Source organism: Ambystoma mexicanum, chromosome 13, assembly GCF_040938575.1.
Source record: "Ambystoma mexicanum isolate Mex_15411 chromosome 13, UKY_AmexF1_1, whole genome shotgun sequence".
NCBI classification, from domain to species: Eukaryota; Metazoa; Chordata; class Amphibia; order Caudata; family Ambystomatidae; genus Ambystoma; species Ambystoma mexicanum.
The window spans coordinates 553,654,864-553,680,338 of record NC_090938.1 but is presented as its reverse complement, the minus strand read 5'-3'; the positions used below and the strand labels follow the sequence as shown (position 1 = coordinate 553,680,338).

Below are 25,475 nucleotides of genomic sequence, written 5' to 3'. Positions count from 1 at the left end.
GGCACCCAAACTGATGAAGTTCTGGAAGAATCCCTACCGACTACTACCACCCACGTTCTCCAAAGCCGTGATTACAGTGCTACTAAAACCGAATAAACTTGCGTCTGAGATGGCCTTGCAGAGACCATTATCATTAATACCGATACCAAGGTCTTTGCAAACATTTTATCGACTCATCTATTGCCATATAGGTCAGCATTAGTTCATCCAGATCAATCTGGATGTATCCCGGAGTGATCTACTGTGCTTAACTTATGCAGACTCTTTTGTATCATTTCTCAGATAAACCCAAAGGCCAAGGCAGTCGCAGCTTGGCTAGATACAGAAAAGGCTTTTGATTTGGTTTCATGTAAGTTCCTTTTTGCAGTCCTAAGTCGAATGCGGCTAGGTGACCATTTTATAGAATGTGTACAGTTGCTCTATACTAAACCATCTGCTGAAGTCTGCACTAATGACATGCGGTCATCCACCTTCTATATGCAGCATGGGACAAGGCAGGGTTGTCTGCTATCCACATTACTGTTTGCGTTAAAGATAGAGCCCCTAGCACGAATAATGCGAGACAAACACGGGCATTGGGGGATCCGCATAGCAGGCCCGCTACACGTTATATCCTTGTATGTTGATGACACACTTATGTATCCGTGGCCCAGAGCAAAACATAGCTCCAATGATGGAGGAGATCCGTAGATCCACACTCCATTCTCGATATCGAATCAATGAAGCGAAGCCAGAACTGATGCCACACCCATGCCAGTGGACTTGTTGGGATTTAGATGGGTCCCATACAGATTTAAATACTTGTGCATATTGATCTCCTGCTCACATCGTTCCTTATTTGCTGACAAAAATGAGATTTATTTCCAATGTCATTGAATGGGAGACTTTCCTTGCTTAAAATGGTAGTAGTCCCTAAACTACTGTATTATTTCAGCAATATTCTCATACGGCCTGGCCAATGGAATTCCACTGATACGGACCCAATACAACAGGCCTTGGAATCATAACGCTGCACCAACACATTTGAAGTCGATTATTTTTGTTGACAGACACAAGCATTTGACCCAGTGCGCACGGCAGTTAATGCTTGGTCGAGATTGTTTAAGAGGCTAGGTGTGACAACCCCATATTGCGGATCAATTGCCCTGTGGAATTGCCTAGGACTTTCGGCAACATATGACAAATACATTAAGAAAACATGGGATGCGGGGGAAAGGATGACCTTGTGCGATTTGTTCCCTGATGGGATGTTTGTTACACTTGAGGTTTGTGTAGCCTAGCTGGGCGACAACCCGATCAGGTCACTTCAATACTTTAGGATGAGGGCAGCAGCGCAATGCTGATGGCCTTCGTTCCCTCACGAACCAGATACTGGCGAGCCCATAGAAATGGTAGTGTGTAGTGGAGACCCTAGCAGGCTTGTGTCTAGACTGTACAAGGTGTGTCAGGCTAGTCAGATATCTGTCAATAAGGCTAGGGAGAAATGGGAGAAAGATGTACACATTGCAACAATGGCGCTGGTGTCGCTTGACGAAAGAGGTTTCCCTTAACGTAAAGTACCGGTTAATGCAGTTTAAAATATTGAATCAATTGCACTACACCGCTGGCTGCATTTCAAAATGTACCCCGAATGTCAGTGAGTGCATGAAGTGTGGTGGGGCTAATGTGGATTCCTTCCACATGTACTGGGACTGCCCAGTGACTACTCAGTTCTGGCAGGAGGTTGCAGGCGTCTTATATGATTTTACAAAAATACCCCTGGTACTCTCCCCTCCATAAGTACCTCCTAATAGACATTGGGAAGGTCACTATAAAGGTTTGTAGGCTCTTCAATTTGAGTTGTAGGATTGCTAAAAAAACTTATTTTGAAATACTGGAAATCTAGAAGAGCACCTGGTGGAGAGGAATGGCTCAAGGAGCTAACCTATGCTAACGAAAGGGAAGAGGGTTACACTGCGATGGTTGTATCCGGATGCAGACCGAAGGACATTTGGGGACTTTTCCGAGACTACCTTCTGCGATTAAATGAAGGTGAGGGAACAACCGGGTCGACCCCCTAGTGTTTATAAGTATGGAACAACTCACTGTGACTATGTGAATCAATATTTGGAGAACTGCAGTAATCCAATGTTTGTATTTTACCATGTCACTGTCTCTCCGTCCATATGGTTTGTCAATAAGGTAACATGTCTGCTGTTGTATTAAATAAAGGTTTAAACAAAACAAGAAATCTCCTAGAGGGTACAGTCAGTTTGGTTGGAGGGTCAAATAGAGTTCATACTAAGAAGATAACAAAAAGGTAAACCTTTAATTGGCACACTGAATCAAAAGCCAGATAGAATTTCTCTTTTTTTTAAATCTCTACTCTTGCTAATTAAATGAAATAATGTAAGACGGCGCTGTAGTGCTAGATTTTTCATGGAGTCCAGGCTAACAAGTACTAATTATTATATTTGTCTTTGTCCAGGTCACCAGCACGTTACATATTACCCTACCAAATATCTACGCATGGCTATCTATTAATGAATTTGGCGATAACAGGCTCAAGAACACTTGATCACTTTTTAGTTTGGGCTAAGGTGGCACTTTAAAAGCTGAAACTATTTCATTAGATTACAGATAGGTAGAAATGGCAAAGGAGAAGGGACACAAAGCGTGTAGGCTTTGTTTGGTTATTTGCCCACCTTTTACTGCCCATACCCGTCTAATCCCTATAGCCATTCCCACCCATTTCCTTGCCCCGCCCCAGCCAAAACACCTACTCATGGGAAGTCTTTAAGCTCACTTTAAACAAGCCTTACCATCAAACTTTGCACTCAAAGTGCCTGCCAGTGTTTTTTCAAAGCTGTCTTCTGAGATTAATGACTTAATTGGAGTTCTAAATGTATTAAAAGGTGTAATAAAAAAAGGTCTTAGAGAGGACTGCTTCAGCCACTCTATAAGCACTATGCGTGTACTTCAATGAAGTCCTGCTAAAAACAAGCATTGGTAAAGCCAACAGTTTTGGCTTTTAACGTATTAGGCATTTACCAGACACTGCTATTCGATGCCCAAGCACTGTGCCCCATTTTGCACCTGCTACCATCAATGGGCAGTTAATACCACTTTGTTATTATAAAAATAAATGTATGCATGGGACGGCCCCTTAGAAACATAGGCTGCATTGGCTGCTGCTAGGCCACTATTTTCAGATCTTAATTGATTTTCTGTTTTTACGACAAAGGGTCACAGCTGTAGCCCCACCCCTTTTAAAACACAGCATAACTAACGTTGTTGTTGCAAACAAGCACACAATGGAAAATCAGGGTGGGCTGGGGGAATCCCTTTAATCTTCAGAGAGGAGCTAGCTCTTGGCATACTATGAAATGGGAAACCAGGGCCACTGTTCGCTCTCTGTACTGAACTTACTCAAAACAATTTGGCAGTTTGGGATAACACTTTGAGCCTACTCAACTTCAACTAATTCAGAGACTTAAACATCTTGGGGAACAGTTTGCTCCCCTAAGGACTATGTGTTAGAAGTAGCACAAGTACTGTTGTATCCGACATGGAGAAGCTAATGCATTGTACCCAACTGTACCACCAGAAGGGGCTGCATGATGCAAGTGGGGATCATAACATGCTTAGACTTGTTGTTCGATGTGCCTTACCTTCAGCCAGTCACTATAGTGCACATAGCCCCCAGCATAGGACACATATGTGCTAATGGCCAACTGGAGCGCTGCACCAAAGGCAAACCAACGGCGTTTGACACCAAAGGACATGAAGCTTGCACAGAGTACCGCCGCCCCCATATCAAAGTAGAGGTACGGAACTGGGATGTCTGGTTTCCTACAGAGACAGAAAGAGCACATGAAGAAACAAGTCACCAGCACAGCTTAGCAAACATACACCCCTCCAACCCCCCCAACCTCCCAGGTAAATCATGTATTGCTCCATTAACATCTTTTATTAGGTTAAGAATTGTCTTCGCATAATATCCATGATCACTACATGCCAAATAATTAACAGATGCATCAACTCTCGTCCTAAACAAGTCAGGAAGAAAAAGTACAAAAGAAAACGCAATACATCAAAAAAAATCCCACTAGACCTGCAGGGCGAGTTTCTAATTGAACATACTCTACCTAAGAGAAATGCACTTGCGCCCTGGTGATGGGTCACAAAACATTTACCAGTGCTTTCTGTAAAACGGTGCGCGTCACCATAAGCACAGTTCATATTTGGTGCAATGCTACCGCCAAAGTCCATCCATGCACAGTTAAACTTTTACTTGCCATTTATTATAAACACATTTTGTTTGCAGTAAATGTCAAAATAGTTTCCAACATCCCCTTACTCGCCAGAAAGGTAGAATACCATGCAAATCTTCTCACCTATGCGAGTGGGCTAGTAGATTCTGCAAGCCCTGAAAGGGCATCAGTTTGCAACTGCTAGTAGTACTCAGGGGTGTAGTTCCCACTCGGTTGCTTGCAGCATCCCTGTAAACTTGCTGTTTTTACCTACTTCTGACGTACCTGGTTCTGACAGTCATTCTGCATGCTCTGATTCACAAGAGCAGACAAAGTGGAAATTCTCAGTCAAAGGATAAAATCTCTCCTCTTCTGCGGGACAGTACCTCCCTCCACCCCTTTTCCATAGGCAAGTACACCAGTGCCAGGGAACTGTCAAAGACACTGGGCCCCAGAACAAAAAGAGAGATAGGTAGCGATAGAGAGCGAGCTCTAAGGAGGCAAGGCAGACAGCAGGCAGGCTAAGGCAGTGTGAGGAGAGCTAACAGAGCAGAAGGCAGACAGCCAGGTTCTCTTGATTAAGAGGGAGAAGAGCTTTGTATTTGTGTTTATTTGAAAAACTGGGATGCCAACTCCAATCATAAATTACTTACAATAATAGTTTTAAAAGATGTGAAGGCATTCCCGGGAGGGTGCCTGTACAACAGCAGAAAAAGGAGAACATGCAGTGGGCCACTTTATGAGGTTGTGAACCTACTGGGACACCAGGGACAAGACAAAAACAAACAATAGAAATATAAGAAACCCAGTGACTTACAAAGAAACATTAACCTAGTGCGACAACTGCTTAAAACAAAAGAAATAAAGGAGTACTGTACGAATACACAAAGTTACATCATTACATTGAACTTGAGGGAATGGTGAAGTCAGATAGGAAGGGTGGAGTAGAGGGCAGGAGAAGCTCCCTCTTTTAGCAAGTGCTCAAAGTTTAGGTAAAGCTTTGAAGAGATTCACAGTTGGGCTAGATTTTACAGTGATGTGCAGCGGGTTGCACTGGAGTGGGGAGAGCATGGAGAAAGAGCAGAAGCAAGAGCAAGCAGAGGTGCGGGCAAGCAACAATGAAGTTGAGTGCAGAAGGAACAAGATGGCGAGTAGACAGATACAGTGAGACAAGTACGAATGAGCAAGACCATTGAAAGCTTTGTAGACTACAAGGAACTCAAAAAGGGAGCTGTTGTGCATGGAGGCTCTGGGTATGTTGTAGAGTTTTCAAGTAGCAGAGTGGAAGACTTTTTCTAGAAGGAGGAAGGTCAAGGAGTAGCCAGGAGCAGTAGCTGTGCTGGCTGAGCACGAGAATGGATATTAGAGTAGTGCAAAATTGACAAACACGTTGAATGTTCAGAAGGTTAATGCCAGCAGCAGAAGCTGTGTTAGTGATAACTTGTTGCAGTCGGAGGCCAACAAAAATGAGGACTCCAAGGCTGGGAGCCTTGGGCGAAGGAACCAAGAAGGCCAGGCAGGAACAAAATAAGAGAGGGAAGGAAAGGGAACTTCCATTTCCAAAGGTTTGAGCATGAGGCTGCAGAGAGCCACCCATTGACGGATTGCAGTAAGACACTTGGCAACACGTTCCAACATGGCTGTGGTGAAGGAGGGAAAGGAGAAAAAGATGCCATTGTTGTTAGCAAAGAGGTGATAGTTAAAGGCAAAGGACGAGTGAGAGGTTTGCAAGTTAAAAGTAGCAACTTTCAAAAGGCAGGAAGAAATCCAGGCAAGAGGAGACTTCAAAACCAAAGTTCCTAGAGAGAGAAGTGGTCTACAGTCTCGAAATGCAGAGAGGTCCAAAAAGAGGAGTAAAGAAGAGTGGTGAGCACCAGAGAAAGTTCAAGACCTGCATGAGCGCCATTTCGGTGCAGTGTTTACTACGGAAACAAGATTGAATTGGATTGCCAAGGCCATTATCCTCAAGGTACTTTGTGATCTGGTTGTAGACCACCAGCTCAATCATGTTTGAATGGGGAAGGACAGAAACTAGGCAATAGATTACAGACACTTTTTGGGTCAGCAGAGGGTTTTAAAAAAAAGGGATAGGACAGTTACAGATTTGAAGGAGGCAGGGAGCGTGCAGCAGAGATAGAAGTTAAAGAGCTACAAGACATGGGGGCAGGCGATTGAGACCTAGGGCCTGATTCACAGAGCATTTTCCAATGGGATTGTGCCTTTATAAAAATGCTTCTGTGAATCAGCCCCCGACCCCCAAAGTCTTCTACCATTTGAAGGGTAAACAGGTCGATAGGAGCGCAAAAAGGATTGGCATTGCGAAGGATATGTGCAAACTGCTAGAGACCTAAATAAGCGAGAGCATGAAGAGCAGTCCAGGAGTTGGATGAAAAGGACAGTAGAGTGCCCTTTCCCCAGAGCAGGTGGGAGCTTGATGTTCAAAATAAGTTAAGCCAATGGGTTGGGTTAGTTAATCTGATTGCAAATGTACCAGTGCCTCCTGCTTATCCTACACAGCGCTTCTATATAGCCTGGGCCTTTCCCCATCATAAGTGAGACAAGGAAGCTACGGAGTACTATCTAATGTCTAAAGACATAGTAGCCAGCACTTCGACTAGAGACAGAATCAGAAGTACTACCGTAGATGATTGCTGGTACCTTCATCCTGGCATGATTTTTTTCATTCTTCCCGACTGTAAAGGCTGCACATCGTTGATCAGCTGTTTGCCTCACTCGCTACATCTGCTGGACCGCCATACTTCCCACGCATACTCTGCTGGTGAGATCAGCCCCATGGGGACATTTTACCTTGCGTGCGCGATCCCGACTATATTTTCAGCAAAATTAAGTTTTTTTATTGTGAATATTTGCAGCGCTTCCCCCTGCAACTTTGTATGCATTTTGGGAAGCGGGTTACTGGGTTAACGGCATCTTTATTCCTTCTTCTACCTGCATCCTTTGTGGGATTGCCACTCCAAGATGGCCGCCCTCTGCTGAGCACTGGAGTGCTTAGGGCTCTTGCCATGGTCCCCGATTGGCTGGGCCTCACTTCTAAACAGCCTATTGCAAGCCAGCAGGCTTGGCCCGCCCTCCCACCAAAGGCCCACTCACAAGGCCCCAGTCTGCTTCCAGGACGCTTTTCAGGACACTATTTGATTTCTTATCCTCCATGCACCCTAACTAGAATGATGCTGCCACCTCACTCCTGTAAGAAATCCAGACTGCCTGGTCATTGTAACCGCCTGAACTATGGGTTAGTTCCCCAAGCCATAAATTAGTTTGAAGAAATTGATTAGCAGAATTTGCTATTTAAAATGTTCTTGATTAGCAAACAAACCCTTTTGATTAGCAATGGCATGGTAATATTTTTTATGTCGCCAGAAGTTGCTTGTATCCAAGACATAAAATGAGCAACCATGCCACATTTTTGTGTACCGCAGACAATAGTGAAAAAGTGTCATGCCTTGCAAATTCTCTAGAATTCTGCTAGACTTACAGGTCTAGTAGCTTAGTTCACCTACTCGACCTACCCAGAGGTCAGCCATGCACAGGGAAACTTATTTGACATTTACTGCAAACAAAGTAAATATTGAATAAAAGTTTCAAACGTCCTCTATGGTACTCCACCTTCATAAAATCCATTAGACTATGCGTGCCCTGGACGAGTGTCTGTATAAAGTTAACTCATGAATGGACACACATATATACGATATAAAGGGTCTGAAACCAGTTTGGCCACTTCTCATGTTTGTGCTATCAATCATAGAGCAAAGTGAGCTCTGGAGGCTAAATCCGGTGGATGGTATTGCAGCAGATCTGCAGATCTACAGACTGGATGGAACTATTGATCACTACTTTGCATACATATCTAGTTAGTTTTGTGTTTTAATTATGCAAGAGGAAGGAAATTAAGAGACTAACAGAGCAGAAGGCATAGCAGACAGTGAATTCGACAAACTGGTGGAAAATTGTAGTTTGTGGCCATCTCACTTTCAGGGTAGCTTCTATAAAGCAACAGGGTAATAAGATGGAACATCCAGGAGTATGGGTTCAGCACCAGTTGCACATATATGCATCCAGTAGGTCACAACTATGTTTGCCATCAAACGTATTTGGCTGTGTAATCCTGCACATTTTCAAAAAAGTGTTCACTTGTCTATATGATGCATTTTTTCCAATAAAATAAAATCTAGTTGACAGATTTAGATATATTAACCTAAACTTTACCGTAAAGCATGGAGACACTGCAGTGTTTCACAGTGGCAATACCACCATCATGCAAGGAATAGAATTGCTTGACTGTCTTTTAAAAAATATAAACTTAACACATACTAGTCTTTGCCAGACAGGATATAGCTTGCTTAATAAAGTGTCATCCCGATTATGTCTGGCTTGCATTATTTGAAGTAAAATAATTCTTGACTAGCACTCCCACACAGGGATTTGGCACGTAAGAGTGGAGGAGATTACTGCAGTGAACAGCGGAAAAAAGGCCTGAGGGCATGAGACAAATGCAGGTTGATCTATGATACGATAGGTTATTTATAACACGCTTAATAGCCAGCTGTTTCTAAGCGCGGACCCGGGGATCGAACCTGTGTTGCTCCGTGTCGTCTTGCATCCAAGGCGAGCACATTGCTGCTGAGCTATCCTCCCATGACTTGCTTTCATTGAATAGGGTAACTTAAATAGCTATGTTTGCTACACAAGTGCAATTTAATTAGCATACCTACAGAATTGCATAGCAAATTGCTATACAACACTGTTTATTTTATGCCTTGGTTCCCACATTCTGGACTCACTTCTACCACCTTTGTCAATCACTGTACTTTCTGCTTGTTTCTCCTATGTTGTCATTCTGACTGGCAGTGCTTCCTTACCCCTTTGCTAACATCTGAATCCCAAATTGGAAAGTCAAACATTGCTGTTTTTGCTTGAAAGTCAAACTTTCCTGTATCTGCTTTTTTGCTTGAAAGTCAAACTTTGCTGTTTTTGCTAATTTCTCTGTACTTTGCTTGTAAACTGTTGCTTCTCTGTAACTTGCCGGCCCAGTGACCTCACCACTCTTTTGTTCTACTCCTACCTGCCTTAGCCCCCCCCTGCTTCTCCCTCCTTTCCTCGCCTCCACTCCAATGGTGCCTTCTGTTTCTCCTATCTTTTCCAACTGCTGCTCCTTTGACTATCCTTCCCTTCTCACCAAATCTGGCAGGAAGAAGTTCATAAAGGATATATTGGCCTCCGTCCCTGGTCTTCCTATCGCCGACACCTACTCCAACGCTTCCTCCAGACAGACTCTCACCGACATCCTCTTTGTCGTTCCTTTGCCAGATCTATGGACTCTTTATATGATCTCTGTGCTCCACCCCATCTCCTCCTCTTGCATTAATGGCGGCACTCGCTGGGAAGTTCTCATGGCTTCCTTCGACTCCTCTAAAGTCATCATTAATGTCTACCTCAATGGCACTGTCACGGTCCAAGGTCCTCAGGTCAATCTCCTCCTCTTTGATAGGCACTTCCCTCATCTCCCGCTTTCCTCTCCTCCCCTCCCCTTTGGCTACCTTGCCCTCTCCATCATCCTCCTCCTCTGCCCTTCCTAGGGCTCCTTCCCCTTCGCACGGCGTACCTCTGATCTGTACCCCTCCCCAGAAGGTCTTTAAGGCTGGCAACCTTCTTCATCTTGCCACTCTTAACTCTCGCTCTGCTATCAAACACTCCTCTGACATCTGCCACCTCCTTGAAGAACTAGACCTAGATGCACTTGGTCTTACTGAGACATGGTTCACGGTCAGCTCTGTCACAAGCTTGGACACTCTGTTACGCTCACCTCGAATCCACAGGGACGCCACACAGCCGGGTTACTCGCTGGTATGCTTCTCAGCTTTGCCCTGATGTGGTCTGCGGGGAAGGTTCTGCCTAAAAATACAGGAGGACTGTGTTCAGGACTGACCGACTAGGGTCCTCCACCCCGTATGATTTCAGTCCCTCTGGCGCCCTCTCCTCACCTTGTGGTAGAATTAGGCGTGCTCTCCGTCCTGCCTTCTTTGCAGTGGTGCGTTGTCTTTCATGGGCGAGTGTGGTCCAGTTACTTCACTGACGCCAGCCTGTTTGATATTGTTCAGGTAGGTCTTATTGCCATTCTTTAGTTTTGTTGCTATCCTGCATGCCTTTCTTTGTTTAAAATGTCTCTTTTCTCCCTTGGGTATGTGGAGCTTCAGCGCGGCGGACTGGCTTGTTTGAGCCCCGCTGCTAAATGATGGTGCATTAAGAGCGCTATGATGCGGTAAGTAAGCGCTATGCGCAGCGTTACGAAGTCTTGCCTTTGCTAACCTGTGTTTTCCTTCCATGTAGGTCGTGGTGTTCTTCAGCGCGAGTGGAATGTCCGGAGTGGTGCCAGCCGAGAAGTGACCAGCCAGGTAAGCCTTTTGAGCAGTTTGTAATTTGTAAATGTCTCGACTGCTTTCTTTCATGTTGCCTCTATCTTCCTCTTTCAGGTCGTTCTGTCCGGGAGGCGTGCAGATTCGAGGAAGCTGTTCTCGGTAGCTGCAAGTGTTTAAAGATGAAGACTACAAGTAAAATGCTGCTGCTAATGATGTTCCTTTTGTCTCCTTGCAGGTTCTGCTTCTCCGAGGTTCGAGGGAATAGCTGGACACGATGAGCGTCACGTTGCAAGCTGCAATGTAACGCGAAGCGTGTTGTCTTGCTTGGGTGTGGTTTATATATCCGCAACAAAACAGTCCAGGAAAAGTAGTCCCTAGGCTACCACACCCAAAACACTAGACCACAAAGCTTGGTTCTTAGGGACCAAGCTATGTGGATGCCTCCATGTTGGCTGACAATACAATAAAGTAGTTCCCAAGCACATTGTTTTTCATGGTGTATGAACCTGGCGCCATAGGCGCCTGGACTGGCCCCATGAGGGCTTTTGAAGAGGATGCCAGGCTCTAGAGGCCCGAGTCCTGCCTCCACCTGGCCAATGGGTTTGCCAGAGGGGGTTTTGGGCGAGGGTCGTGACACTCTCCTCCCCGCGAGGGCTACAAGATCCTCTCCGCACCCAGATCCTCCCGGTCTGAGGGGTGCGAGTGTTCGGCGGGGGGGGTGTAGCCCTGATTTTTCCTGAGTGGATTCCTGCCTCTATCATTCCCACCCAGACCTACTCTTTTGAATGCCTTGTCTGTAGGGTCTCTCTCTCCCCCTAGCCATTTGCTCACCGTGGCTACTATCTACCGGCCTCCTAGTCAAATCACCTAATTTCTCTCTGAGTGGGCGGACCTCTCCTCCTCCCTCCTGTCCTCTACCACTCAACTTCTCCTCCTCTGTGACCTCAATTACCATCTTGACCATCCTTGTTCCTTCTCTTTACTCTTCCGTGACCTATGCGATTCCCTCTCTGTTCATCTTCCGGTCTGGCCCGAGTCACTCTGCAGGACAAACACTAGATGTCTTGATCTCCTCCAACCTCCCCCTCTCCTTCCCTTTGACCACTCTCTCCTCTCATCTCTCCCTCTCTTCCCCCCAGGCCAAGCCTACCCAAACATCTACCTTCTTGGACATCCGGCCCATGAAGCGAATGTCAGCTGAGGCTTTCGCCGCCACCTTCTCACCACCCCATCACCCTCTTTCTCAACCATTCCTCTTTTCTCCCCTGATGAGGTCGCTAGACAAGCCTGATCTATGAATGCCTCATCAAAACAGGTTCATCCCGGTTCCTCTAAAATCATCTAGGACCACGTCGATACCCTCGCTCCAGCCCTTGATTTCTGCAACCACTCCTTTGCCTCAGAATCCTTCCCCTCCCCTCTGAAGCTCTCCCTTGTGCATCCTCTACTCAAGAAACCCACAGCTGATCCTTCTTGTCCAGCTAACTATCGCCCAATTTCCATTACTCCTTTTCTGGGCAAACTCCTGGAAAAGCTGGACATCTCTCAGCTTAATCTTCATTCCGATTCTGTTGGCTGTCTCCACGACCACCAATCTGGCTTCAGAGCTGCCAGAAGCATGGAAACTGCTCTCCTGGACATCCATGAAGATCTGCTCTCCAACCTTGACTAACATTCCCTCTGTCCTCGTCCTTCTCGATCTCTCTTCTGCCTTCAACACGGTCGACCATACCAACCTGCTCAACCGTCTCTGTGATAACCTGGGTATCACTGATCAGGCTCAACCTGGCAGACCTCTTTTCTCTCTGATCGACCCTCCCAGGTCCAACTTGGGTCCTTATCATCTATCTCCCTCTTTACTGTGGTGTTCCCCAGGGGTCTAACCTCTCACCCTGGCTTTTCATCCAATACCTAGCAACTCTTGCCCACTGCATTGCCTTTTTCTGCTCCAATTTCCAGTGCTATGCTGACGACACTCAAGTCATTTTCAGGCTACCCGAGGCCACCTCCTCTCATCTCGGATTGCCTACCTGCCATATGGTGTGCTGCCAACAATCCTAGTCTGAATGCCAGCAAGACAGAGAACCTCCTCATTGGCACACCTTCACCCTCCTTTCCCCTCACTCTGGCCAGCCTCCCTTGGCCCTCCTCCTACCCCCACCTGGGAGGCTAAGAACCTCAGGGTCATCTTTGATTCCACGCTTTCCTTCTCTGCCCACATCTCTGATGACTCAAAAAAGTCATACTGCCTACTGCACCTCCTCAGAGGTGCACTGTCTTTACTCTCCTTCCCCCAGAAGCTCACTGTCTCCCATGCGCTGGTTCTCTCATGGTTGGACTATTTAACTGCCTCTTTCTAAATCTACCCACCTCTACTCTCCGCAACTAAACCAGAAGCCCTGGGATCGTCTCTCCTGCTCTGAAATTTCTCCATTGGATGCAGGGATTAAATTCAAAACCCTCCGCATTGTTCACAAGGATTTCTGGGGCCTGGGTCCAAAATACCTTCAGTTATCCCTCTGCAAATGCCACCCTTCTCGAGCTCTTCGCTCCTCTACCTTCAACTCCCTCAAGGTCAGTCGTTTTTCAAAGAAACTAGCTGGGGGTAGATCTCTGTCTTCGGCTGAGGCCTCCCTCTGGAACAGCCTCCCTGCCACTATGAAAATTGAGGAGAACTATCTCCGGTTCCGGAAGCACCTGAAGACCTTCCTCTTTGCTTCTGCCTTCAACCGCCCGCCCCCTCCCCTACTCATCTGTTCTCTCTTGGCACCGTGCAGCTGGCCTACACTCTGTCTTCCGGGCCGAGGTACCTGCTCACCCTGCCATCCTCCCGCACTGCCTCCGGGCCACCCCCAGCACTGAGGTCTGTATCTGCACCCATACAGTCCTCCCACCCCATTTTCTTCCTGCACTTATCAGACATACCCCATCTACTGTCATTACCAAGCACTTGTCCGCGCTTGCTGAACTACCATGATATGCTGTCTGCATTATTTATTATTTATCTGTTTTCTCCTTTGCTCCGCACTTTCCACTTCTCCCCCCCCTCCCATGCACTTGACCATTCTCAATGTCACTGGGCCTAGTAAGATCATTGTTTTGTTCTCCCCCGTTTCCTTCCCTTGCTTGGTCGTGCTCTGAAATACTTGTGTACGAGTGCGATATAAGTAAAATATCAATATCAATAGATCTGGAAAAAAGCCTTGCGAGGCAATTAAAAAAAAGGGATGCCATTAATCTAGGCACCATCAAATGAAAGTGATGTATCTGAAAACTGACCAAGGCATCAAAGCCAGTGCTTTTCTATCTATACTAATGGGCTGAAAGAGGGGACATCAACGAAATGAGGAGAAGAAAATGATAGAAATTAAACTGATGGACAGTGGCACACACAAATCGCACCAACCACACAAACTGCAAAAAGGCCAGGAAGCGTTCAAATCTTTGTATCATTGTTTTACTCCATCTTTCATCCCTGCAGTGTACTATGCCCCAATTTGTCAGAAAGTGGGGGGCAAGGAGGGTCCATATTTAAAGAGGAAGGGCCTCTCCAATAAGAATTCATCCCAACATACCCTTTGGCATCTCTCTATTTCTTACAATTGCACTCATCAGTAAGATTCAAGAGGTAGACCTGGACAAACCCAGGCAAAGGAGATGCAAAACCCTGCCTGCGAGTACTCTTCACCAAATATACTATAACAATCGTAGAACTGAATAATACAGATTCAAGGGACTTCCAATTGCAAATCGTCCAACATGGTGTACCTCATCCAACATTAGAAATGTCTGCAAGGAAAGTAGGCAGTTAGAGCTTACCAGGAACTTCGTTCAAGAATTGACTGCACATACACACCATCGCAAACCATAAAAATGAAATACAAGTTTAACATCACTGTAAGAAAGATGGGCACAGATTTAAGAACAAAAAAACTGGTTTGGAGATGCGAGTTTCATGTCCAACTACACTGAAGCCTCAGGCAGTAAACACTGCTAATGCGTCACTCCGATTAATGTAGTTGCTAGTAATTATACGGCCTTTGCAATACAATTGAGATTACACATCACTTGCCTGTACCTAAAAGAAAACAGACCATTTGTAAACATGGCAAAGTAAAGTATACTAAGGGGTAGAATCACTGCCGTAGTGGGCCCTTGTGATAAGAAGGCAGGATTTGAAAATAGTCAATTTTGGTGCAGATATTTTTTTTTAGCAATGTAATTTTACCCGTGAAATGAATGCAATTACACATGCTTATACTGTGCCTTTTCAAACTCTGCTCAAAGACAGTTTAACCACGAAAAGAAATGTATATATTTTCGAATTCACAAGGCCCGGCTTCAAAAAGCAATTCTCACATGCTTGCAAACACATAAAACAGTGCACTGCTATATTTATGCATAATGTTCAGAACACACACATACATTCAACTGTAGCATAGACATTGAAAAATGCTAATTTTTGGATAAAAAGCAAACATTTAAACATTTCTAACTGCTGTTTCCAAGCTAACGGTTCCGTAGATTTACAAATGTATGATTATGGCAGTGCATTTCTTGCGTGACAGCTTTGTTTATTACCCTCACTTTGCTTTTTACCACCCGATGAAGAACATCTTTAGGACTTTGAAAGCTTGTGCATTATTCCGCCTCAAAACGGTATCAAAACTAAACGTGCGGTTTTTTTTTTGTTACACTTCCTGTCAAATTCTGATGAAAGTCCACAGAAACCTATTTCCTTCCAAGGGACAGTTGAGAAATAGCAGCATTGATCTACACTGAGGAAGCCTCCCTTGAAGGGACAAAGACTGTTTCCATAGAAAATGTGTTATGTCATGGAAAAGGGCCTCAAAATACGTCCATATGAAGCAGTAATCCATGGGTTAGGAGTGGAGATTCGGCCTGGCGAAAGCATGACACAAAGAGGCAGAGGTCAGCCACCATCAACTAACAAATACCTGTGTGATATGTTCAGTACAAGCCAACACTGGCACGCCCATGTAAAAAAAAAATAAGCAACGGGGCTGGCAGTGATGCGAGATGGAATTCTACAATTGGCCGCTTAACGTTGAGCCAGATCTTGGCAATGGCGCATGAATCAATGATCAGTTTGGCTATGCTCAGTAAGGCAGCAAGATATGTTTGGCTAAAACTGCCTCAAAATTGGACACAATACTTGAACATTGTTTGAGAGCACTGGTCGTCATACCAAACACTGCCCAGAGTGCCACAATCTACTGGTAGCCTAGAAGAGTCCAATAAGTAAGCAAACAGTTCTTCAGCTAGCACTTTATTGCCAAAATAAATTAAAAGGTATTGAGCGTTCATTATGAGAAAGAGATAGAATAACCGAAAGATAGGGGACACCCAAAACAAGGGCTGGATAAGGCCCAACAGAGATGCAGTTCAACTACCAGGAAAACCCTATTAGGACCAAAAAGGCAAGAAGATAATCCCACTTTAATCCATTTAATTACATTTTCTAAAAACAAAGTGCACAAAGCTCACGTTTACTCAAGAAAAATTGGAAGATACTACAACTGGACATACAACTAGCCAGTTTTCCCAAAACAGCCCATGGTAGCCTACACAAGAGGGAGACATTTCAGGGACACTCTAGTGAAAGCAGAGAGGGGTATGGCTTCAAGACCAACCTTTTTAGCTAAACCGAAACAAGGCACGTGAATTGCAGTAGCTGCAATAACATTCAGAAAGGTGAATACGTAAGGCATCCTAGTACAGAACGTAAGATCATACTTAAACGCTTTAGTATGTGTGATTCAAAGAATGTTGTATATGGATTGATCTGCCCATGTGGGGAATTATATGTAGGACAGACTACAAGAATAATTAAGGAATGGATGAATGAACACAAGTCGAATATTCGGACCAAGAATTTGAAATCACCAGTAGCAAGACCGTTTGGTGAAATGAGGCATACAGTGCCCATGTTAAGATTTGTTGTTCTTCAATCCATACATAGACCAACAAGAGGTGGCAACCTTAATTATCTAATTACAAGAGACATGTTTGGGATCCATAAAATGGATACTTTGGCACCATCAGGATTGAATGAAGAATTCTCCTTGGCACCATGCCTCTAAATAGTAAACAAGTTCAAACATAGGATTTCAACTGATAATGAGGCTGAGCAGACGAGATCATAGAAAATTAGTTATCAGAGTAACATTATAAAAATGAACATGATTTAATTGTCACTCTTATATGTTATACTCTGGACTAGTTTGTCCATTATCACTTTGAATTGTAGTTGATAATTATGTACCCTGTGAATTTTGATCTGAACTATACTTTCCATGAAGAATACGCAACTAAGATGGAGAATCTTGGAATCAATGCAGTTTGTGTGAAAAAACCTACCTGCACCATCAATAGAGATTGACAATATGTATTGGCTTTGTGGTACTAGTAATAACTGGAATCGTAGAACTATGCAAAGCATTGGTACATTTGGACATCCTAATTATTGTTAATATGCATAATAAAATTGCAATTGGTGTTAATGCATGTATAAATGTATAGGTGGGCATGTATATTGAGAGAATTATGAATGCTTTGAACAAACTTAGGTTTCTGTACCCATTAATACCTGGCTGACTAACTCGCAATACACTATTCAATCTGGATATAGGTTCACAGACTGACCATTGCCACGTGAAGTCTGTCAAAATGAGAAACTAGAACATTGGGCATTTTAGATCCTCATCTACTTAAAAATAAATATCTGCGAGACCGGTATAAATAAATGCACTGACGGGGCACTCTATGACCTCACCACGTCGTGACAAAGCTGCATCACGCTGACATGATAAACCAAAAGTGGCCATTTTGACTGCAATCGCAATGTTTCGTTTAGTTCTGCCACGAGCAGACACTGCAGAGAATCTTTAATCTTGACTCTTCAACCTTATATTATAACATATAATTTGTTGACTATGAGGGTTCTTAACTCCCTATTGCAGAAATGTAGTAAACAGATATTCTAATCACAAGAAAAACCTAATGGAGTAGTTCTAATACTATCTACATATTTTATTTGACAGCATATGCATTATAGGCATTGGCCTATTGAACAAGAACTATCCACTACAATCATCTTAACATCTCACTCCCTAATTAAGGGTGAGTGAACTATCCACTACAATCATCTTAACATCTCACTCCCTAATTAAGGATGAGTGAACTAAAGATATATCTAGATATTGTCACATTGGAGACCGGATGAGTCCTTTATGGACCAGGCCACTTTTTAAGATGCAGATTTCTGCATATAGATGAGGTAAGAACTAGAATCTACTACGAATATAAGAGACATTTAGCAACTTGATTTGTGAGTGAGCTTATGTCATACTTTATCACTATACAGATTGAGATGAATGTTGATTATGGGAGAACCACCTACAAATTTGAGGCAAATCTGACAAACTTACATATATCAAGTGTCAGCCAGGTAAATGGTAACAGACACCCATAGGGAGTTAATGATTTTGTGCCATATAAATATGATTCGTTAAGAAGTATTGACAGTTATTTTTGTATTATTCCACAGATGGTTGAAGCATACAGAAAGAGTAAAAAGTTACAACGTGAATAATGCTCCTGATTAAGGAATACCCCAAAACACGTTGAGCAATCTGTTGATGGATTGCATTTTTTATTAATTAGGTGAAAATAAAACATTAATATTATATATATATATATATATATATAATATGTGAAATCTGTATTGATTATGTAATTTTTGAACTGTATAGATTTCATGATATGAAAGACACTTTTTTGAGTGATCACACATCAGCAATAATAATGTGCAGGGAACGGGAGTGTCCGTTACTTAAGGACACCGATTTGGTTTTGAATAAGGGCCAGTTTTTCTAGATCAGCTACCAACCATTTCAAGGTGCTTCAGATGAAGGGTAATATCAATAAAAAGTGTTCGAAATTAAGGAGAGTTGGGAGCTAATTAGTTCCTGCTTGCAGCCTAGAAGAGCCTGGTTAGCTTCACACAAACGGCTACCAGTAGCTACTTTTGGCTCCCCACGCCAACGGATGCAGAAAAAACACACCTATGTGAATTTAACTGTGTGTTTGGGGAAATCTATAAACAAACATTAGGACACATCTATACAACATTTAAAGCATAAGGGGTCATAAATAAGGGACAGAATTATAGGTTTCCATCTTATATGGAAGTTCGATTTGCAGAAAGCTATGTACTAGCTCCTTGTTACCCCTGGGTAGCTCCTGGTCACTAGTTAATGCTGGATACTGTGAGAAACCCAACTGTTCTTCCCACCTACACCCCGGGATCCTTTAGTCAGGTGGCCAGGTAAGGGCCATCGCTTGTGGATTCTGACCCTGGGGGTGGACAAGCGAGGGAGGATCACCTGAGTGGAGGGTCACGCGGGATTGTTAGGTGAACATCCAAGAGCAAGACATGGCATTCCCCCTTTTTCCATTACACCTTAAAACCTTTTCCCGCAGCTTTCATGGGGTATTTCCAGCCCATACCATCACAAGCGCCCCATTTACAACAAATAATAGGACGAGGAAGAGCCAACCTGGAGTAGTGAAGATTTCCCATAGGAATAACATGGGGAGTACAAGAGAAACCGGCTATAGAAAGAAGCTTAGTTGTCCCATTGATAGAGTCAGGCATTTACCAATTATCACTCACACCCGAGTCCACTGAAATGCTTTTCAAACTATAAAAGGTGTAGTTGTACACAAGGTTTTGAGCGAGATAGCTGGGGACGTTGTTTGGACCAGAGAAGTCACAAAGCAGGAGCAGCAGGATCAACAGCCCAGTGGAGAACGGCGTGCTGAGAGGATGGCCCGGTGTTTCTGAGGGGCTGCAACTTAAGTCTTGTCTCCAGAGAGCCGGCGCGAAGCACCCTGCAGCCTGCTTTTGGCAGTCAGAACATTTCTTGTTCCCTTGGGAACTGTGCAGGGTCCCCCAAGGGGCAAGCAGGTGGTGAGACCCTGACTTCAGGCCCACATAACCATAAATGTAAGAGAAAGCAAGCAGAGTGCGCAAGGGGCGCAAAGTGAAAGAACTTTAAATAAAGAGGCAGCGAGCGAAAGGTGCCAGTGGGCATCGAAAAGGTACAGAGTGCAAGCAAGTGTGCACGGAGAAGTTTGAAGAAGGTGCCAGGGGGCACAAGCAGGAGAGGAAGGTGCAAATGTGCAGGAAAAGGAAAGAAAGGTGCCAGTGGGCACGAGTAAGAATTCAAGAGAACAGAGAGGGGTTAAAGCTCAGAGTGGTCACGCTTGGGAGGAGCCAAGAACCTGGTGTTTTCAAAGGTCTCTGATGCTACCCCTTTAAAGAACTGTATACGAAAGAAAGGTACATCCTGAGAAATTCAACTATTGCTTTGAAACATAAGAGGGGCCCAAGCTTGGGGAAGGGAACCCGAAGAGGCCTAAAAGCTGAACCTGTATTTGAACTTGGAAGAGGCCTAAGCTTGGGGAAGGGAACCCTAAAAGGCCTATCAAAAGTGGAATCTTGATTTGTTTTGTGTTACTGATGGAATTGAAGCTTGGGGAAGGGAACCCCAAGGCACAAGAACATTGACTTATGATGGTCCTATGAACAGTCCTTTTTGAGTAAACTCGATCTTTTGAAGCGGATCAACCTACAACTGGTTAGAAGACCACCTGAAACCAATCCTGGTTGTCTATTTTTGTTGAACCACTACTTTTTACTTTAATAAGACTTCCTAACAGTTTTGTCAAAGAGTGTGGGCAAGCATAGTCTTAGACAGATTTTTATTTGGACTCCAGAGATCAACGGCCCTTAGAAACATCAGTTAAGGGAACCATCGCTTTAGTGTTAGGGCCAGTTAGGCATTACACCAACCCAAGAACGTTATTGAAACAATTATCTTTGAGTCTGTCTCTCTTGATACCATGCCTGTTTCACAATACCCAGGAGCTTCTTTAAGCTCCCGATTATCCAATCTTAATTTTGAGCCCTTGAAAGTGCTGGTGTGGATTAGAACATGGAGGACTCACCACATACTCTTGGGATGCCTGTACTACAAAAAAGAAAGTGTGTCAGACCAAGATGAAAATGCTACCTGGCTACGTCTTCTATTTATGAGTCTATTTTAAGAATAACTTTTTGTGTGCTTATTTAACAAGCAAGGGATAAAACGCAAATAAAGCCAATATTGACAGAATGATAACATTCTTGGACATCTGCTGGTGGAAATTAATAAGGCCAGTGAGCGGTCACATGGGATCTGCTGAGGCGGTAGTGTTGCAAAGGCTCCTTTGAAGGAAGCTTCCTGTCCTCAACCCACCCTTAGAGGAAGTATGTCCTGTCCCCCTGGGGAAAGTGCCACAGCTTCCCAGCAGAAAACCAATAGTATCCTGGCCAAGGCCCACCACATGTAGTGGGTGAATGTTACATGTCAGATGCCAAAGAAATGGCTCTGCCCTGCATGTCCATTCAAAACCATGTGTAAATAATAAGATTACATCCAATTGGATTTTGGCCATTTTAACTGTACTTCCTCACCTGCTATTATATCAGAACAGAAGTAACGATATATATCTATTTTTACCCAAAGTGCTGCCACCAGACATAATGAACACGGATACAAGGCAGCCCCATAGCTGTTGGAAGTAATTGGATTTCAGCTGGCTGTCTGAATGGCACACCGTAGGAAATATTTCCCTTAGGTGCAATTTTCCTTCAATTTATAGTGCCCCCAAACCTTTTGCTTTTGTTTGGCTTACCCAACCTGACTTTTTCCAGTGGAGCACAGCCTTCAGCTGCACTCCTCTGGGGTTGCGTTCATTTGTTATGGGTAAACTGACCCATCCTCCAGGAGGTCAGCAACGGGAAACTATGTTTCCCTTAGTCTCCGACTATGTTGCCATTTCTTTGTAACTTTTTATCTATGTGCCAAATACTTTACAGTACCGCGCATAGGGGTCCTTTTGTTTTATGGCCCTAGCCACCCTCTATGGGCGTTTTGGTGTGTGTACAAGTGTGCCTAGGACGAACTGGTGGCAGCAGTTTACTTTTGATGTATTTTTACTTCATTTTTATGGACCATACCGCATTTGGCCCAATACTGACCACTGCTGAAAATGGCCATGTATGAAGTGTTTTGTTCTGTCCTTTGGCATTTTTTTTCCCCCATTGCCTTCCCCCAGGTAGAGAGACCTAGGTAGTCCTTATTTGGGCATGCAGCCTACAGCGAAGGCCGCATCTTTCGCGGGCTCCTGCATGTCACGTGTGCTAGTGCCCAGGAAGAGGGCTGGGACTGTCTGGTCCCAATCCACACTACTGGTGCCATTATGTCTGGTAGGCCTGAATGACTGGAACCACTGTGGGGCAAGAATGACGCATGCCTAGCGTGCATGCAAGAGAGCGGCTCTTGCATTGGTTATCTGAGATTTGGGCGCAAAACAAATCTTGGATAAGAGAAGGGGCTCTGCATCCATTGCAGGTTGATCACCTGAAGTTCACACCGAACTACAGCAGAAGCCAAGTATCCTGAACGAAAGAGCAGACTTGTGGAACCGTTGGAGACGTGCTGGAAGGTTTGGCACCCTGACCCTGCTGTTGTCCCGTCAGACCCCTGCTTTTGCATCACACCAAGAAGGCATGCAAGGGCGCATCGACCCTCTGGACTAGTGGGACCAACTACTTTCGGCAACTCCTGCTTACCCTCGCAAAGAGCTTCTTCGAAGTGTTCCTGGGCCATCCAGTGAACTGACCAGCTCAAACCCGAGGTATTGCACAGCAGAGCAGGCATCTCGAGTTGAGACTCAAGACTTTGGGCATTATTGCTTACTTGTGGTCCTGGGCCCTCTTCTGCCAAAACTCCTAGCTCATCTGGGTCGCAATTTTATGAGAGTGCACCACGCTGCGAGCATTTGTGGTCCCCGTTTTGCCCCGCTGTGGCGATTGTCGCTGTAAGTGCCTGCAGACCTGCCCCGCTATGTCCCAAGACATGCTGCACCGGAACTATTCTTCTCCTTTCTTCGAGAGCTGAGAAAAGGCTAATGTCCTGCAACCAACGAGAGTCCCATCCCGCAGCTGCTGAGACCCGGAGCGTATTGTAACTACAGGGGTGAAACCTACTAGCGAAGTGGAATAAACTGGCAAAGTTTGGTCCGGACTGTGTCGAGGGCCAGTGAGTATTTTCATCACTTACCGGTGGCCCCCTGGCACATCCAAATCCCTTAAAAGATACTCACCTTGGCAGGGCTAGCCTGCGCTCCCCAGCTATTCCCGAACTCCGAAGGTCACTATCTGCAAGGGTAGACCCTCGTCAAGGAGTAAGGCTTTATTCTTCATCACCTCAGCCCCCTTCCTGAACAGAACCCGATTTTCGCTTTACGCATGACCGTGCTTTGTTAACGCACTGCAGTAGTTGGAGCATAAGGCTCCTCACTTCTTAGGGCTGGACTGCATAAGATAGGGATTGATTTGAAAGAACTGCCTAATGCAATATTGTTGTTAAACTTAGCCCTTTCTGTTGCAGGTTGCGGTTATTTTCTCCCCTTTTATCAGCATTATGCAAAACGCATTTTGTATATATGTGACATAGTGAAAAGCGTGTGTGGTAACTTTTATTATTACTGTGATTTAATCATGTTTTGTTATAAAGGCTTATAATAAATGTATTTTTGATATACATCTGTCTAAGACAGGGGTGCACAACTGATTTTGACAGAGGGCCGAAAGTACCTTACATGAGGGCTACAGTGGGCCGAAAAGTAAAAGTGGGCGGGGCGGTAGGCGGGACATGTCAGGAGGCTTTTTCAACCCCCAATTTGTATTAAACACATGGAAAAAGAATATGTTTTTGAGGGGTAGCGATTTTTATTGCATTTCAAACTTACATTTTATACTATACATTTTCCATTGTTATCATTTATTTCAATTTAGTTATTGTATATCGCCTGTTTAATCAACTTATATATATTTTATTGACCCTAGATTGGACATGCCGTTATTTGGGTTGCCCAAGAGGAGTATGGCCTTCATTGAGTCAGGCTTCCTCAAAAAGCCAAAGATGAACATCTCCTAACTGTGCCTGTTTTAGCTTTATTATTGGGTTCACTCTTGGAGTGCAACACTATGCCCCATGTCCCTCACCCCCAACCAAACACTATGCCCCATGGCCCCCTCACCCCCAACCAAACACTATGCCCCTTGGCCCCCTCACCCCCAACCAAACATTATGCCCCATGGCTCCCTCACCCCCAACTAAACACTATGCCCCATGGCCCCCTCACCCCCCAAGCAAACACTATGCCCCAGGGCCCCCTCACCCCCAAGCAAACACTATGCCCCAGGGCCCCCTCACCCCCAAGCAAACACTATGCCCCATGTCCCCCACCCCCAACTCAGCACACACACAAACATGCACCCATACAGACCCGAACCCCCCACCCCCCAAATCAGCACACACAAGCACCCAACCAGACCCGAACCCCCACCCCCCAACTCAGCACACTCTCAAACATGCAAACATACAGACCCAAACCCCCACCCCCCAACTCAGCACACTCTCAAACATGCAAACATACAGACCCAAACCCCCACCCCCCCAACTCAGCACACTCTCAAACATGCAAACATACAGACCCAAACCCCCACCCCCCAACTCAGCACACTCTCAAGCATGCATCCATCCATACAGACCCGAACCCCCACCCCCAACTCAGCACACACACATGCACCCATACAGACCCGAACCCCCCAAATCAGCACACACACACACAAGCACCCAACCAGACCCGAACCCCCACCCCCCAACTCAGCACACACACAAACATGCACCCATACAGACACGAACCCCCCCACCCCCCCCTATCCAAACCCCCACCCCCCCAAATCAGCACACACACACAAGCACCCAACCAGACCCGAACCACCACCCCCCAACTCAGCACACTCTCAAACATGCAAACATACAGACCCAAACCCCCACCCCCCAACTCAGCACACACACAAACATGCACCCATACAGACCCGAACCCCCCACCCCCCCCAACTCCAAACCCCCACCCCCAAATCAGCACACTCCCAAACATGCAAACATACAGACCCAAACCCCCACCCCCCAACTCAGCACACACACAAACATGCACCCATACAGACCCGAACCCCCCACCCCCCCCAATTCCAAACCCCCACCCCCCAAATCAGCACACACACACAAGCACCCAACCAGACCCGAACCCCCACCCCCCAACTCAGCACACTCTCAAACATGCAAACATACAGACCCAAACCCCCACCCCCAACTCAGCACACACACAAACATTCAAATCCAAACATTCATACACATCTGACACCCCCCCACCCCCGCATCTCAACATACACACAAAAAATATTACAATCCAAACATTCATACACATCCGACACACATCCGACACCCCTCCACCCCCGCATCTCAACATACACACAAAATACATTCAAATCCAAACATCCAACACCCCCCCACCCCCACATCTCAACATACACACAAAATACATTCAAATCCAAACATCCGACACACATCCAACACCCCCCCACCCCCACATCTCAACATACACACAAAATACATTCAGATCCAAACATCCGACACACATCCGACACCCCCCCACCCCCACATCTCAACATACACACAAAATACATTCAAATCCAAACATCCGACACACATCCAACACCCCCCCACCCCAACATACACACAAAAAACATTAAAATCCAAACATCCGACACACATCCGACACCCCCCCACCCCCGCATCTCAACATACACACAAATACATTCAAATCCAAACATCCGACACACATCCGACACCCCCCCACCCCCGCATCTCAACATAGACACAAA

General features: G+C 45.2%; 1 protein-coding gene across 1 annotated transcript in view; it reads right to left on the bottom strand.

The window, feature by feature from the left end:
• TMEM101 (transmembrane protein 101) overlaps positions 1 to 25,475 on the bottom strand; it is a 157,400-nt gene that overhangs the window by 122,509 nt on the left and 9,416 nt on the right. The window contains exon 2 of the mRNA XM_069634339.1: positions 3,651 to 3,831. Coding sequence (XP_069490440.1) covers positions 3,651 to 3,831 — 181 coding nt within the window. The remainder of the gene's footprint in view (positions 1 to 3,650; positions 3,832 to 25,475) is intronic.